Raw genomic sequence first — 14,775 nt, 5'->3', positions numbered from 1 at the left:
ATGGGCAACTGCAGCAAATGGAAAGGCTGAATGCATTTGGAAGACTGGATATGTGTGCGCAGAAGTTACTCTTCAACACACAATGTTTTTATTTCATGGGGTTGCTTTAGTTTTTTTATAATTGCAGAGAATCTGATTTCCATTTTTTTTAAATTAAAAGTTCTTCCAGAATCAGTGGATAGGAGATTAGAAATTTATTGAAGAAAATCTAGTTGAATAAAAGGAGTTTTGAGGCAAAGCCTCAAGAAGATTGTTGATATATATATATAAAGGAGCTGCAGGTAAAGGGATGAATCCAGTTTCTGTCCACACAAGTGGTGTTAAGAAGCTACCCCAAAGGTGGAAAGAGACTGAGAATAAGGAATTAATCAGTTAAACTCCTGGGAAGCAAATACTGAAATCAAAATGGGTGTACACATCCTATTCCTATCCTAAATCATGTCTGGATATAGCAACACTACTTTCCAACTCCTGTCATTTATAGACTATGTTTGTGATCAATTTTAAGTGTTTTGTCATTGTTTTGAAGCATTATGTACACTACAGTTAAAAAGTCCAATAACATCCAGGGCTGTTGCCAGCAGGCTGCGGGAATGAATCCTGCCCATCTTCTCAGCACTAGTGACTGAGCCCACATCTGGAGTGCTGTGTCCAGTTGTGGGTTCCCCAGTAGATGGGCATTCTGGAGTAGATCCAGTGCGGGAACACAAAGGTAACTAAAGGACTGTAGCCCTCTCATACAATGAGAGTGAGAGAGGTGGGATTATTTAGCCTGGAAAAGAGAAGGCTCAGGAGGATCTTACCAAACTGTATAAATATCTGATGGGAGAATGTAAAGAAGACAGTGCCAGACTCTTCTCAGTGGTATCCTGTGACAGGACAAGAGGCAATAGGCACAAACTGAAATACAGGAAATTCCATCTGAGCACAAGAAAACACTTTTTTACTATGAGGGTAGTTGAACGCTGCAGGAGGTTGCCCAGGAAGGTTGTACAGTCTTCACTCTTGAAGCTATTCAAAACCCAACCGAACACAGACCTGGGCAATGTGCTCTCTAGGTAACCCTGCTACGAGCAGACCAAGTGGACTAGATGATGTCCAGAGCTGCCTTCCAACCTCAGCAACTCTGTGACCCTGTGATTTCCTGCAATTTCTCAGAAAGAGGACAGAGCAATGTATGTGGAGAGGACTGGTGCTATAAAGTCTTATCTGGTTTTATTTCAAGTGTGAAATACAGAACTGCCTTCAAGAATGAGTAACCGGTAATTTTTAAGTGCTTTCTTAGTTTACTTCAAACATTTTCTCTCCCTCGTGTTTTCCTAAGGAATGCAAATGTGAGTTCTTATTCTATAAAAACAGTGGCTTTGAAGCTGATTCAAAAAGGCAAAACAGAAAAACACCTCTGGCAAACGAAGACACATAGAAGATTGCTCCCTTTGCTTGGCCTTACCCGTGAAGTCTGAGAATCCATGGAAACCCTCATCATCCACCCTAGAGGCTTCCATCAGGCTACTGAAAAGGGTGCCAATGGGGTCCAAAGGGTGTCCCACCCAACCTTCAAGATTCGTTACTGAGGTTACTCCTCTGTGGAGAAGTTCTGTGACAGAAAACATGCAGGGAGGAGGAAAGGAAAGAGAGCTTACATTAGCCTCTCAGAACAGTTATACAAGTAAAACTGCTTGAAATGCTCTCAGTACAGAATTCAAAGTATTTCCACTAGCTTCTGCATAGAAAGTAGTATCTTTCAGCGTGAATTCACTGCCTCACTGCCCTTTGTGAATATGTAAAAGATGAAATAAAAAAAAAAGAGAAAGAATAGAAGCCAAACTTTTTGAGCACTAGCAAAGTGTATTATGGGTTAAAAATTTCAACTGCAATGTCTCTTGAAATCTCTTCCTTGATACCAGTAACTCTTCTTAAAATGTCTGTTGAAGAACTACAACTAAGATTTCTTTTTAGTAGAATATTCACAACTATTTCCTCACTCAAAATGATACATTACGACTTTTACATTTTAAGATAATCTGATACAACTGAAAAAAAGAAAATATTCTAAAATATGACCCAATTTCATAAATTATGAGCTTACCCTAGATCTATTTATTTATATTTATTTATATATAAATATATGTATATAAAAAGTTCATTAAACTCAGGATGACAGCTACTTTAAAAAAAAAAAAATCAAATGTTTAAATGAGGTACACAAGAAAAAAACCTGTCCTTTGATTGGATAAGGTGTATTTCTGGTCATTTTAAAATTTCAGTCCACAAATACCTTTACAGATAGTTTGTTCTGTAGCCCTCACCCATCATTTGCTTAGAACATGAAAAAATTGTTATGTGCAGTGAATTGGAGGAAGCGTGATTGTGGTAACAAATATTAGAGATTCTCCAAATCTTTTTTTCATTAAGAGCCCTATGGCAACAGCTCCCCTTTAACTCCCAGTTTTTTTCCTCCTAGACACATAGACACAACAGAACTATGAGAGGTGAGAAGCATCATGGGTGACTGTTTAAAAACTGTATAGGAGTCTTTATGGATGCTCAGCTTCTCTGCCTGTCACACTTGTACCTGCCTCCACTCTATCTTGTTCATGAAATGTCATATTTCTGAGTAACCATATGTTGCTATCACAGAGCTTTTAAGTCCTGCTCCTGCCTATTAAATGTGTGGGGCTACAAAATGAATCACAGACATACTTGTCAGGAAGGTAGGTTTTTTTTTAAAGAATCCGTTGGTACGCACTGTGAAAAACAAACGAGTAAATCACTGTCTTACTTACAAATAGCACATACGAAAGATGACAGGCAGAAGCAAGTAGTATTATCAAAAAGGATTAATCAGAGTGACTTCTTACTGACTCACCTATGTTTTATTTATTCTACTGTGCCTACTTACGACCTTCGCTTGTGTTATGTCAACCAAAGACTTCAATCCTCTATTCAGAGACATTTAACTTTAAATCACACAAGTGCTTCCATGGATGTCAGATCAGTCACAGGAATAAAAGCTAAGAAGAGGGATGTGGAGTTTGTTGAACTGAACCCTAAAACTGGGCTGTTGCTGTAGACTTCACCTGGTTATAGAGAAGACCAGCACATTTTGCAGTATAAAAAGAGCATCTTTTAAAAATTCTACTTGAGTGTAAAAAATAAAAAAAGCACTGAGTGACAACACAGAAACAACAAACTTCTTTGTTTTGGGGCAGGACAGTTCACATTTCATGTGCTCCATTTTTTATTTATAATAGCCTTATATTAGCTGATAGCTAGAGAAACTGCTCACAGGGAAAGGAAATTAACACAAGTATTGAATGTGTACATGCTGCATTAGCAACTGGGAATGAAGAGGAGCAGTATTACAACCAGCACACAACTTGCAACAGACCCATCACACCTGCCAGCAGTACGAACACACAGACGTAGACACCTCTCTTCTTACCAAAAACAGTGCTCAAAGAAAACCTTCTTCTTTGAGTACCATGGGAAAAAAATATGGAGACACATAGGAACTGCAGCTAAATTTTTTTCAGCTAGGTGCATACCTTGTCTTCTAAATACTTATTTCTGGGAAAACATCTGAACACACACTCAAAAATTTACACGTATGACTTCACACTGGTATTTTTACCTACAATGCATGAGAATATACATATTTAAGAGTAGAAAAGAAAAGGTAAAATAAAATTTGAATAAAGGGATTATTGTAGCAGCTGAGAAAGGAATTCTACTTTTTCTCATGCATTCTTCCACCACAAAGCCATCCCCTTCTTCACTGCCACTTCAAACTAAAAAAGTTCAGTGCAGGATTATTTTGGGTTGCAAGCATCACATAACAGAAACTGTATCTGAAGGAGAACATTCCTTCAAAAAATCCAAGGGTAGCGATCAGAGAAACACTACAAAATATTTTATAAAAAACAGCATTTCAAAACCAAAACCAATGAACCAACCAGCCAAAAAACCACCAATCCCCTCTATTCAGAAACACTGAAATTGTAAGCATTAGAAGATATCCTCTTGGAACACACTGCCAAATTTGATGAATTTCTGTAGTGCAGATTTTGCCTCATTGTTACCCTCAATGTCCACTTCAGGCTTACACCTCAGAATATAGAGTTCAGCAAAATTTTATGTCAGAGAGAGAAAAATTAAACACCTGACACACCAAATGCAAAGTTCTGTTCAAAAGCCTGTAAATTACACAGTGTGACTATTTTCACTTTGTAACCAAAACCCCCGATTGGGATAAAGGCCCCATCATACCAGATATATTGCAGAAGGCTGAACAGAGCCCTGCACAGCTCACAACACAGCTTACAGAAAATCTGACATCCAGAATGTGACATTACCACTATCTGAACCAAAGAGTTAAAAGTCACCTCATTCACTTTAGTTTCAAAACCAGTTTCCTCATGTGAAGTTCCTGTCTGGTGTTACTGCCCACTTGCATGCCCTTTGCCCTTCTCTTCCCCACATTTACCTTTCTTCTGAGCCCGGAACATTTCCAGCTGTTTCTGTTGCTGCCTTCTCAGTGTATTAACAATAGCTATTGCTAGCCTCAGCGCTTCTCGTGGATATCCATGAGATCGTAGTGCATCCACCCTCGCACAGGCTGTAGGAACATGTTCTAAAGCAGAGAAAATAATTGAGGAACAGCAATGCTTCCATATTTGCAGTGGTCTGTTTTGCTAGGTTACTCAAAAGGGCTTTTTTTTGTTTATTTTTTTCCTGTTTTGTTTTGGTTTTAAAACTATGCAAGAGAGACTTAAAGGACTACTTCTGAGCCAGCATTTCAAGGGAGCCTCTGTTCTTTTTGCCAGGCTCTTCATCCATCTCCCCATCACCTCCCCCCCACAAAATAATGCCATAGAAAATGAACAAAGCAGCAAGTCATGGAAACGTCTTTCCGGTTTAGCTACTTACCATGCCAGAGGGGCCACCCCTGAGAGTCAAAGAGCAAGTTTTCAGTGTCGTCATGGTAACAGTAGTTGGTGTATAGGTCACTGCTGATAATGTGCTGTAAGTGCAGATCCTGCCAGTGCAGATCACACGCCTCAATGGCTCGAGTAAACACTGTCCGATGTGGTCTGTTGGATGAATCTGTCATTTTCACAAGTTCAGAAAGCTGCATCAGCTTTTATTCACTCATATGTGAATCATTCATTCACAGTATTCTTGTCTCCTGCCTATTCACCAAACCCCAGCTGATGGCAGCCTGTCTTGCCCCCCTCTCCACCAGATGACATTTCACATCCTATTAATACCCACAGCTCAGACGATGTGTGTGCCATTCATTTACATTCAGAGAGAGATCTAGAAACCAGCACAGCTGATGATAAACAGGACTTTGCAGAGAGAACCGACAGAGGTGAAGGACATTCAACAGCATGTACAAACTCCCCTAAAAACAAACTAGATATACAGCACTCAAGCATCACCAGTTTTTCTCCTCAGACCCAGAGCTGTCAGGATGAAGGATGAATAAACTGTAAAAAAGATTTGTAGTTTTTCTCTTTGAGAAGTGACATTAACTTTGAGCACTTGTATAACTTTGTTTGCCATGAACATACACAAACACTGTTAATACAGTGAGGTAGTGAACCTATAGGACTGACATAGTCCTTACTGGACATCTTCCTATGGCAGAATTTCTCTACTAACAAGGCACTATGTCTTTGAACATTGAGAAGCTATGTGAGAATTACCACTAGCCTGCCCACATTAGTCTGAACATCATGAGGAAGCAAAATACCTCTGTAAGCAGCCACTTGCTGAATGAACTTTTATGTCCCCGGCTGGCTGTGAGATTTAATAATGAACCAAGCTTCTTCCTTCAGAGGTAATCTTCCAAGTAAAAGAAACAAGAAAAAACCCAACTAAGTGCAAATCTGCCATCAATACTGAGGGTTTTGAGGATTACGAGGGTTTTTTCCTGAGTAAATACCCTGCACTTTGTCTAGTTATTAGCAAAATAGCCATCTTTGCTTGAAGAGGATTGTACAAAGCTTCTGTCAGACTTGATAACCACATTTTAGATTAGAAAGCATGATATTGAGTAAGAAAAGACATGTCCTCCAAGATGGAAGCACTGCTTCCACATCCTCCATTGCACCTGGCAATGCAGATGACAGATACAGAGCACATCCCATGGACAGCTGCTTTAGTTTCTCACATACAAGATTAATGTAGTTTCAACAGATCTCTCTTTAAATAGTTATCAAGGCTTTGTAACAGCAAATAAAACAAAAACCCCAACACCAGAAGGAATACGAGATTATAGTAAAGCAAAGAAACATGTTGTTACACAACATCCTTCAAAGACATCCAATTTTTATGCAACAATATTTAGAAGCACCAAGTGAAAAGTTAGAAGACTTAACTAAACACAAATGCTTGCTTTGAAAATGTTGCAGCCCCGGTACAATAAAAAACCCACTTATTTGTTCTTCTGCAAAGACAGTATTAGTAAAACTAATTTTGGCTGGTCAGTCCTCAACAAGAAAGTTATTTGTCCTAGGAAAGAGTGCTGAATTCTGCAAGGCTAGAGTATATAAGGTAGAGGTTATATTGTATGTTGCAGTTGGTGCATACGTTTAGGCTCACCTTGGTTGGCATTTGCACCCTGAGGCGAAGCATTGGTTAAATTGGGTAGCTCGTTTCCATGGCTTCCATCTTCCCAGGGACAAACATCCACACTGTTCCATTTTTTCAGTTGTTTTAGCCAACTGGACTTCTGCTCCAACTTGCAGTGGGGATTTAAGACTATACACATCCACAGAGCACCTGATTTAAAAAAAAAAACGCTACATTATGTTTTCTATTAAAAACGCAGCAGTCAATGACTAATTGCAAACTTATAGACCATATACTTTCTCTCCCCTCAAAGGCTACCCTGTTTGCTTAACTACAGCTACACTTAACACCAGGCAGACTGGTAATTCCCCATGCAGGTGCTTGGGGCTAGTGTGGTCAATCTGAAAAAGCTGAAAGATGGTACCAAGTCAGCCTTCTCAATTAAGAGGCATTAGTAGGATTTTTGTATTAGACATCCAGAGTTCCCAATGTATGGGTCATCAGACAGGAACATCAGTAAAAGGCAAAAAAGAATTCACATAAAGTTACAGAAGAACATTAACCAAGTTTTCCTACTAATTTTTGTATCAGAAGGGGTTTTCTATGAATGAGAATTATGTATCTTCCAGCTTCACGTTACAGGAACCAAAGAAGTACATTAGTAAGACATATATTTCGTAAACACATACTTCCACACTCAGAATCCATCAGAAGTACTCCTGATGATGTAACCCATTCTCAAACACATCTAGATCTCAGATAACCAGTAAACACGAGTTTTGTGCAGTTTGATAGGAATAAGATATTTTTACTGCAAGTACTTCAGTAATTTTGTTACAGTAGAAAATTTGTTCTGTTTAGGGAGTTCTAAGGGAACACTAATTTGTGTTGACATATCACACGTACCACCACTTTGGAAACGTCTCCCCGAGACTATATAGCATGGCAGGCATAAATACCCTTAGGGTGTCTAGTGGCAATTTTCAAATGCAAAGATTTTTCTCTAAATCAGCTGTCCCTTCATCAGCTTGAACTTCGACAGAAGCATGAAGTCATCTGAAAGTACTGTTTCGCAACAGTTCATGTGCTCATTAAGAATGCGCCTTATACACTACAGGAGATTGTGAGAATATGCTTAGACTATGCAATCCTCATGACAGGCTAAAAAAAAAAAGAGAGAGAATAAAAACGCAGCTGGTTCTTCCAGGAAAGTAAAATTCTCATATTCGAGGACTCTCTTGCTAAGAATGCAAAATGGATACCCAGGGACCAGGCTATTACATCATATTAATTCCTAAAGTAACTCAGGTAAGCCACAGCATAGGAGTAACAGCTTGATCCTTAAGGTTACAAGTCTCCTGTTATTCAAGACCAATGTGGAATGGGGAATTAATATCAAAGAAATCTGAAAACCACAACAAAATATGATATGTTACAGTTCAGAACAGAGAGAGACTATACTACTGCAGTTTATTACTGCACACTAGTTAAATACTGTACAGTAAGTGTTCTGGGTTTTGGATTTAAGTGTCTGAAACTTGCCATGGGAGTGAATAAGGCCAATTTTTTAAAATCTTTTTTTAAAATGAAATCATCTGGTTTTCTTTATACACACTTGCCAGCACACTTCACCCTACAAAACAAGTCAAATTACAACTGGTTCTTATTAAGCATCAATGATTCAGTACAACTACATTTCTCACAATCTGCAAAATGAAGCAGAAGATGAGGCACATTAGAAAGCCTTGGAAAATAGTTAAGGTGCGACTGTTTATTTATTTTCAAAATCAAGTATCACTTGAGGGCACTACAGAGACACTTTACGTCTCAGCATCTAATAAATCTGTAACCAGATTCCCAGTGTTTAGTAGAATATCATAATCACATCTGGTTAAGTATTTCAATCATCCAGCAAGGCAGAACACTCACTACTGACTCCACTATACCCCTAAAAAAAAAAAAAAAAAAAGAAGAGCGGCCTTTTCTTTTTCCACATCTCAGAAACACCACTAGAGGCAAAAGAATTCACCTGCCTCCTTCAGAAGCTCCACTATGCACAGGATACATCTATGAGGCAGGAGAGGGCAAAACAGAACCCAAAGTATCAAAATTCTTTAAAAACTTCCGTGGTTTAAAGTGGAAAACGATGTCAAGCCTACCTACATTGTTAGCAGCCATTGCCTCTGAAGCCCAGGCTATTTTTATGTAAATAAAGCACAAGGACAAGTGTATTTCAAACAAACCCCACACAAACGACTTAGAATTTCAACAGAGCTCAACTGCACCATGCTCCCAATGACTTCAGAGAAAGCTGCAAGCACATCTGAGATCTTGCACAGTTTCCATGGCTGCCTGATTCCCTGCAGGAAGAGGACTGTAAGACAAAACTCCCCCAGGAGAAGAAAAGGGAACAAAAAGAGCTTCAGGTTCAGCTCCTGCAGTGCTACAAAGCCTAATATCTGTGAGAAGGACGCATAATGCCAATGACCCCACGCTCTTCAGTCTATTTGCGTTTCTAGGTCTTTTCAGTTGGTTTGTTTTTTGGTGGGGGAGTTTTGTGTTATTTTTTTTCCCTTCTCTTCCCCACTGCCTCCAAGTGTGGTGCATTTGCCTGTATTCATATTTCTTCCTACTCCTGATCCCTAAACACCTTCCCCCTCCCCTAACATCTGCTACATTCTGGCTCTTTCAATTCACTGGTTCCTGTCCTGCTCCTAGTATTGAAAAGTTTGAGGAAAACATTCGCTTGTGCCCAGACTTTTATCACACGCCAACTGGCAGGAACCTGGAGGATATTCTTCCTATTTGACTCTGATGTTGGTCAGTGGAAGCCCTCCTGAGCTGGCTCTTAAATGCCACCGCCAACCTGGAGGCTTACACTGGCCTCAAACAAGAGATACTCTATTTTCTTTCAAAATGGCTCCTGTACAGGGAAACTGCTGATCATGCTTACTACCCCTTACTACAGATAAGGCCTATGGAGAAAATTTGGCAGCTACTTCCTAATTTGCAAGAAAGGTATCTGAATCAATTTCCATGGTCTTCAGCTTAGAAACTGCTGTTGGCAACAGTCTACGCTCCAAAGAATTTACCCTTAAAAAGGCACTCCTAGCATTCTTAAGTTTACATATTTGACTACATTTAATGATGTCACCAATGCCACATGCAATATGAACAAATGTCTCATAAAATAAAAAAGAGACACCAAAAATCCAGAGGAAGTATTTGTGTTTACAGACTCTGTTTTTCTCTCTCAACACAGCTCACTCTCTTCTTCCTGTCTCCAGGTGTTTTTCACCAGGTGTTTTTTCATACTGGTTTCTCAGTAGGCTGACACATCTTCCCTCCACCCCAAACTGCATGCTACAAAAACAGAAGTAAAGTTTGTATTTGGATCCCTTGACTCGAACCCACATCTTTCCAATACAAAACTCCCCACAGTACAGTGGCAAAATGATCATAATTCAACATAAAAAAAATTTCCTCACAAAATAATAGGAAAGTAAGACATGCTGCAACTGCAATTTGGCAATAATTTCACAAGAGAATGAGTATTACAGCTGTCACATTGCAGTGAGGAATTGCCTATTTTGACTTAACAGTAATCTTGACTTGGTAAAAGCCAGCTTTGCCAAAACAGACCTTTGGTTCAGACAGACCTCCTTTTGAAAATGCACAGTCGTCATTCATCTTTAGTATTGGTCACACCACCCAAAAGAAAAAAAAAGGTTAGATTACTGTTTTAACAATGGAGGCCTTCCTTATTCATACAAAGGAACATCAGTGCTTTTGTTTCTCTCAGGAGACATCCATACCTTTGAATTCGTGGGGAAAAAAGGGACCGCATGCCTTTACATTGATCAGGATTTAAATATGCAAATTGAAAAACATTAAGAAGCATTAAGTCACTGTAAAAGTAGATGTCATAATAACCACATATCCTGTGCGTGCATGCATTCATGAAGCTAAAGGAAGTGCAAGGACTGTGATTAAACATTTCTCACTTTTCATAAAACCAATTATATTTTATTCTTGACCCAGTAAATGGGAAGGTGGTGAGGGAAACAATTTCAGTGAGGTGCTAGGACATGGACCATGACCAGTGACCTGGCATACAATTCTGTTTGTCTGTTGGATTACAGTCTTTCCAAGAAATCTGCTTTTCCTCTAGAACATTACGCTATCTTGTCAGGGATGCTGTATAGCTGAGCTTAGGTCAGCATGTCCTCATTTACCATACCTGTGTAGTCAATGGCTGAGACTTGGCCTTTGGTTGGAATTTCACATTTAATATATTTCAGACCAATCAATGCATTTTCAAAACTATAATAAGCAAGAAACAGATGCACATCTACTGTGATACTGCTCTGCCCTTCCCATTAATGCACAACTATTTCTTAAAAACTAAGCTATAAGATTAGTTGCATTTGACCATTTCAAAGAAAATGCAGCCAGGTAATCAAGATCATTACCTTTGCACAGCAAACTAAACAGCTTCGGCACTTGCAGCACACTTGCCACTGTGCCCCATTTGAGACTAATCATTTCTGTTACAAAGGCATAATTTTCCAGCACTGGAAGTGCCAGAGGAGAAACAATACTAGCAGGTAGAACCTATTAACTCTTTAAAGTAGAAATGTCAGCAAAGGACTTTAAAATGGTTTACATCTGTATTTTAAACATACACCCACTTTTACTGGGACAGCCACTTAGAAAACTTAAAGAAGGTACAGTATGGTATTTATTGACTCTCAAGGAGAAGGACAAGTGCCTTCAGAATAACTGGCAAAGCCACTGCCCTTCTCCAGGTTTGGGGAGATCTCCATTAGAACAAAATATAATCAGAAGTCCCACTGGAGAATGCTCCAATTAAACAGTTGCTTTTATGCAATAGTAAAGACAGGCAAAGTGCTTCAGTGCTGTTCTCTCTTCAGTAAGAATCTCAAGGAAAACTATTCTCAGCATTCTGTTGCATCCAAGTTGCAATTTTATTCATAAAAATTCCTTAATGCATTCTAGTTTCTCTGTTCAGCCTCCAGAAAAAAAATGCTTTCTATGGGTGTTGTGTTTCTTGGAGAACAGAATGTTTCATTTTGCTCTAATTCACTCTATTATTGAATTAAACTTTGATGTATTGGTCTTGACAAGTGTTTCATGCTGATTGTATTGTGTATGATAGTCTAATCACTCCCCATGCATTTCACACTACCTGGCTGACTAATGCAGTAGATTACCTGCAGCACTGATGACAAGAGGGAATCACTGCCCCTCTATGCACTAACCTCTGAGTGTGTATTTGACAAAGTAGAGGACTAAAACAGAGACAAATTAAATTGCCTAATTCCTTAGGTTTCCCTTTCTCTCTTGCTGCTGCTCCAAGGGCTAAAGGCACATGTGTATTTGGCTGAAACAGCTATCAGCAACTACATGCTCTGATCTCTGTGTCAAGTAACTAAAAACTTCTGCTTTCTCTCCCTATGTTTTCAATTTTTAGCACAATGGAAAAAGAAACCAACCACACACTTCCATCATTTTGAGTATGTTTTAAAAACTGCTGCATCCTTGCAGATGCTCTGCCTATTCAACCAAAGGGTTTCATATAAGAACAGGAATTAGCTTGAAAGGTGCAGTTTAACAGTGTAATAGTTTAAGATTACTATCTCCCCAAGGGATCACTTAGGATCTGTCACATGCTCATTAGAGTAGTACCCTACCACATGCATCTGTAGTACCCTATAAGGAAACTGCTGTAGCAAGGCATGGACTATTAGTCTACAAAGCTAAAGGAAAGCATAAAGAATCTGCAAATTATTAACTTGAGTCATATTTACAAAACTGTTCAATCATTTGTTCATAATCAATCAACTGAAGGTAAAAGCACTGCTAATACTAACACATACATTACAAAAATAGTCCTTCATGAGTATCTTAATGTAATTCTTCACAATTTTAAGTAGTTGCCAATGTTTACAGCCAGATGGTGAAAGTATGCTCCTGCCCAAAATATGTATATTTTATTAAGTACTTTAACTAGTAATACACTCTCAGAAGTTACCATCTATTTTCAGAGACTAATAATTTTCAGAAGAAAAGTTAATGTGACTACTAACTATAAATGCACTAAGCTATTTCTATCTAAATTTATGATTGATAGGAACGAATTTCTCTCCCAGCTAATTTTCTTAAGAAGATACAAAACTGCAAAACTTGATTTTTGTCCAACAAAATAAGATATTCATAAAGAAAGGGATGAAAATATCCCTCCTTTAAAAAAAAGTGGAGCAAGCGAAAACACTCCCTTCTCATAGCGGGAATTATGATTACCACAACTGTGCTCACAGAATGTAAATATTGCACTGTAACTGGTCAGAGGAACAAATTCTGATTGTCTAGTTTGAATTCCTTTATACTCTAACATTTCACAAGTCACTTCCATCTTCCAGCCCAAATACAATTGTTGAGTTTTTACAAAAACAGCACACTTGAATTACAACTTCTAATACAAGAATCTAGCACAGCTCCTGGTTAGATAGTCTACTGCCTGGCTACCACAACCCAAAATTCTAAGTTTATTTTTAGTTAAATTTCTCCATCTCCAACTACAACTTTTAGCTACCTTTTGTTCATTTAGAAGAATTGTCTTCCCTATCTAATTTTTAGTCTACCATAGGCTACCTTAAAGTACAAAGGGTTTCTTTTGTCTCTCTTTGACATACCCAAGCAGATTGAGATTCTTGCACTTTTCATTTTAAGTTACTTTTCCAATTTTTGATTTATTTTTCCAGTGTCCATTCAAGACAATAAAATGGAAAATATCACAACACTAGATTGCTGAACCACAGTAAAGCTCAGAAATTAGTGAAGAGTCAGTAATTCCTCCTCATGAATTTATCACTTCTCTCTAGCTCTGGTATTTACCAGAAGTGGCACTGGAAAACTAAGTGGCAGCTTAGCATTAGTGAAATATGAAAAATGAAGGATGAGAAGAAGGAAAAAAACCAATGCTAAGAACCAGCTTGGCTTACAGTAAAACTCTGCCCTTAGTCTTGGTAGATGTGATTCCACAGTCAGGGATGCAATGAGTTTTGTACCAGTTCCTTACGCAACAATTTTTTAGGACATTTATAAGTAAATCAGTTCAACATCTTAGGAATAAAAATTACAAGAACTGTTTCAAAGAAATTTGAAGTACTTTCCATCCAAGCAAACTGAATGGAAAAGTAACTTTCTGTATGATATTAAAAACAAGCCCCTCAAACTATGCTTATAGACCAAAAGTAATTATTGTAACCACTATTTCTCAAATCTGATAAATGCCACAGGATTAGCTCAGTTGGTTAGAGCAAGGTGCTATGAACACCAACGTTGTGGGTTTGATCCCCATATGGGCCATTCACTTAAGAGCTAGATTCCACAATCCTTGTAGGTCCCTTCTAATTCACAATATACTGTGAAATTACAAAAAAACCCAACAAAGAAAAAAACCCACAACCAACCAAAGTCTTCTGTCATATTCTGGCCTCATACATCCTCATTTCAAATACCATTATGGCAATGTCCATAATGGAGGAGGAAGGTAACAGTCCTCAGAAAATGCAGACAAAATCCATCTTTGCAGAACTGCAGCCTGGCTTTATTCACTGGGCAGACCCAGGTAGCAGAACAACTGAGACACTGCAAGGCCATAACAGCAATTTAAGTTGTCATCCATAACTCAGGCCTTAGAGCAGAAAAATTATCTTGTGATGCTAGCTCTGACGTACTGTTAATTTAGTGCCTCCAAAAGCACAAATCATTCAAAGACACTGACATATATTAACAGCTTGTTCTGTGAAAAAGCAGGTGTAACCTTAAGCACGTGAACTGAAGTACACGTTTCATAAGACCATGACAGCTAAGACTAAACAAAATGAAAGTAACTATCAATTAAGCAAAGACAGCTTACTGGATATGATACAGTTTAAGGCACAAATATGTGTAAGTTACCACTCTACTCAGAAAGTCCCACGATGAGAGACCAATGGTAATGGTTCCAAGAATGGTGCATCACACCTCCTTTGAAATACAGGGCTACCCACAGCTTTCACATTAAGGCCAGAAATGCGCTATGTGCAATTGACTAATGTATACTTAGAAATTTGAAATTAACTTTATTTTCTACAGATCCAGGGCATGGATACTTTCCTTAGCTATAAG

The 14,775-nt window shown here is 38.5% G+C and overlaps 1 protein-coding gene across 3 annotated transcripts in view; it reads right to left on the bottom strand.

Annotated features, from left to right (window-relative positions):
• Window positions 1-14,775, bottom strand: part of ZSWIM6 (zinc finger SWIM-type containing 6) — a 114,260-nt gene that overhangs the window by 23,206 nt on the left and 76,279 nt on the right. For all 3 annotated transcript variants that reach the window (XM_027723516.2, XM_027723515.1, XM_039379749.1), the window contains 4 exons: window positions 6,610-6,789; window positions 4,930-5,106; window positions 4,487-4,633; window positions 1,451-1,597 (listed from right to left, as the gene is read on the bottom strand). In XM_027723516.2, coding sequence (XP_027579317.1) covers window positions 1,451-1,597; window positions 4,487-4,633; window positions 4,930-5,106; window positions 6,610-6,789 — 651 coding nt within the window. The remainder of the gene's footprint in view (window positions 1-1,450; window positions 1,598-4,486; window positions 4,634-4,929; window positions 5,107-6,609; window positions 6,790-14,775) is intronic.

This window comes from Pipra filicauda, unplaced genomic scaffold (assembly GCF_003945595.2).
Source record: "Pipra filicauda isolate LSUMZ 115617 unplaced genomic scaffold, ASM394559v2 scaffold174_size2080704_pilon, whole genome shotgun sequence".
NCBI classification, from domain to species: Eukaryota; Metazoa; Chordata; class Aves; order Passeriformes; family Pipridae; genus Pipra; species Pipra filicauda.
Note: the sequence above shows the minus strand (reverse complement) of the source record. Positions and strands in the feature narration are given on the sequence as shown.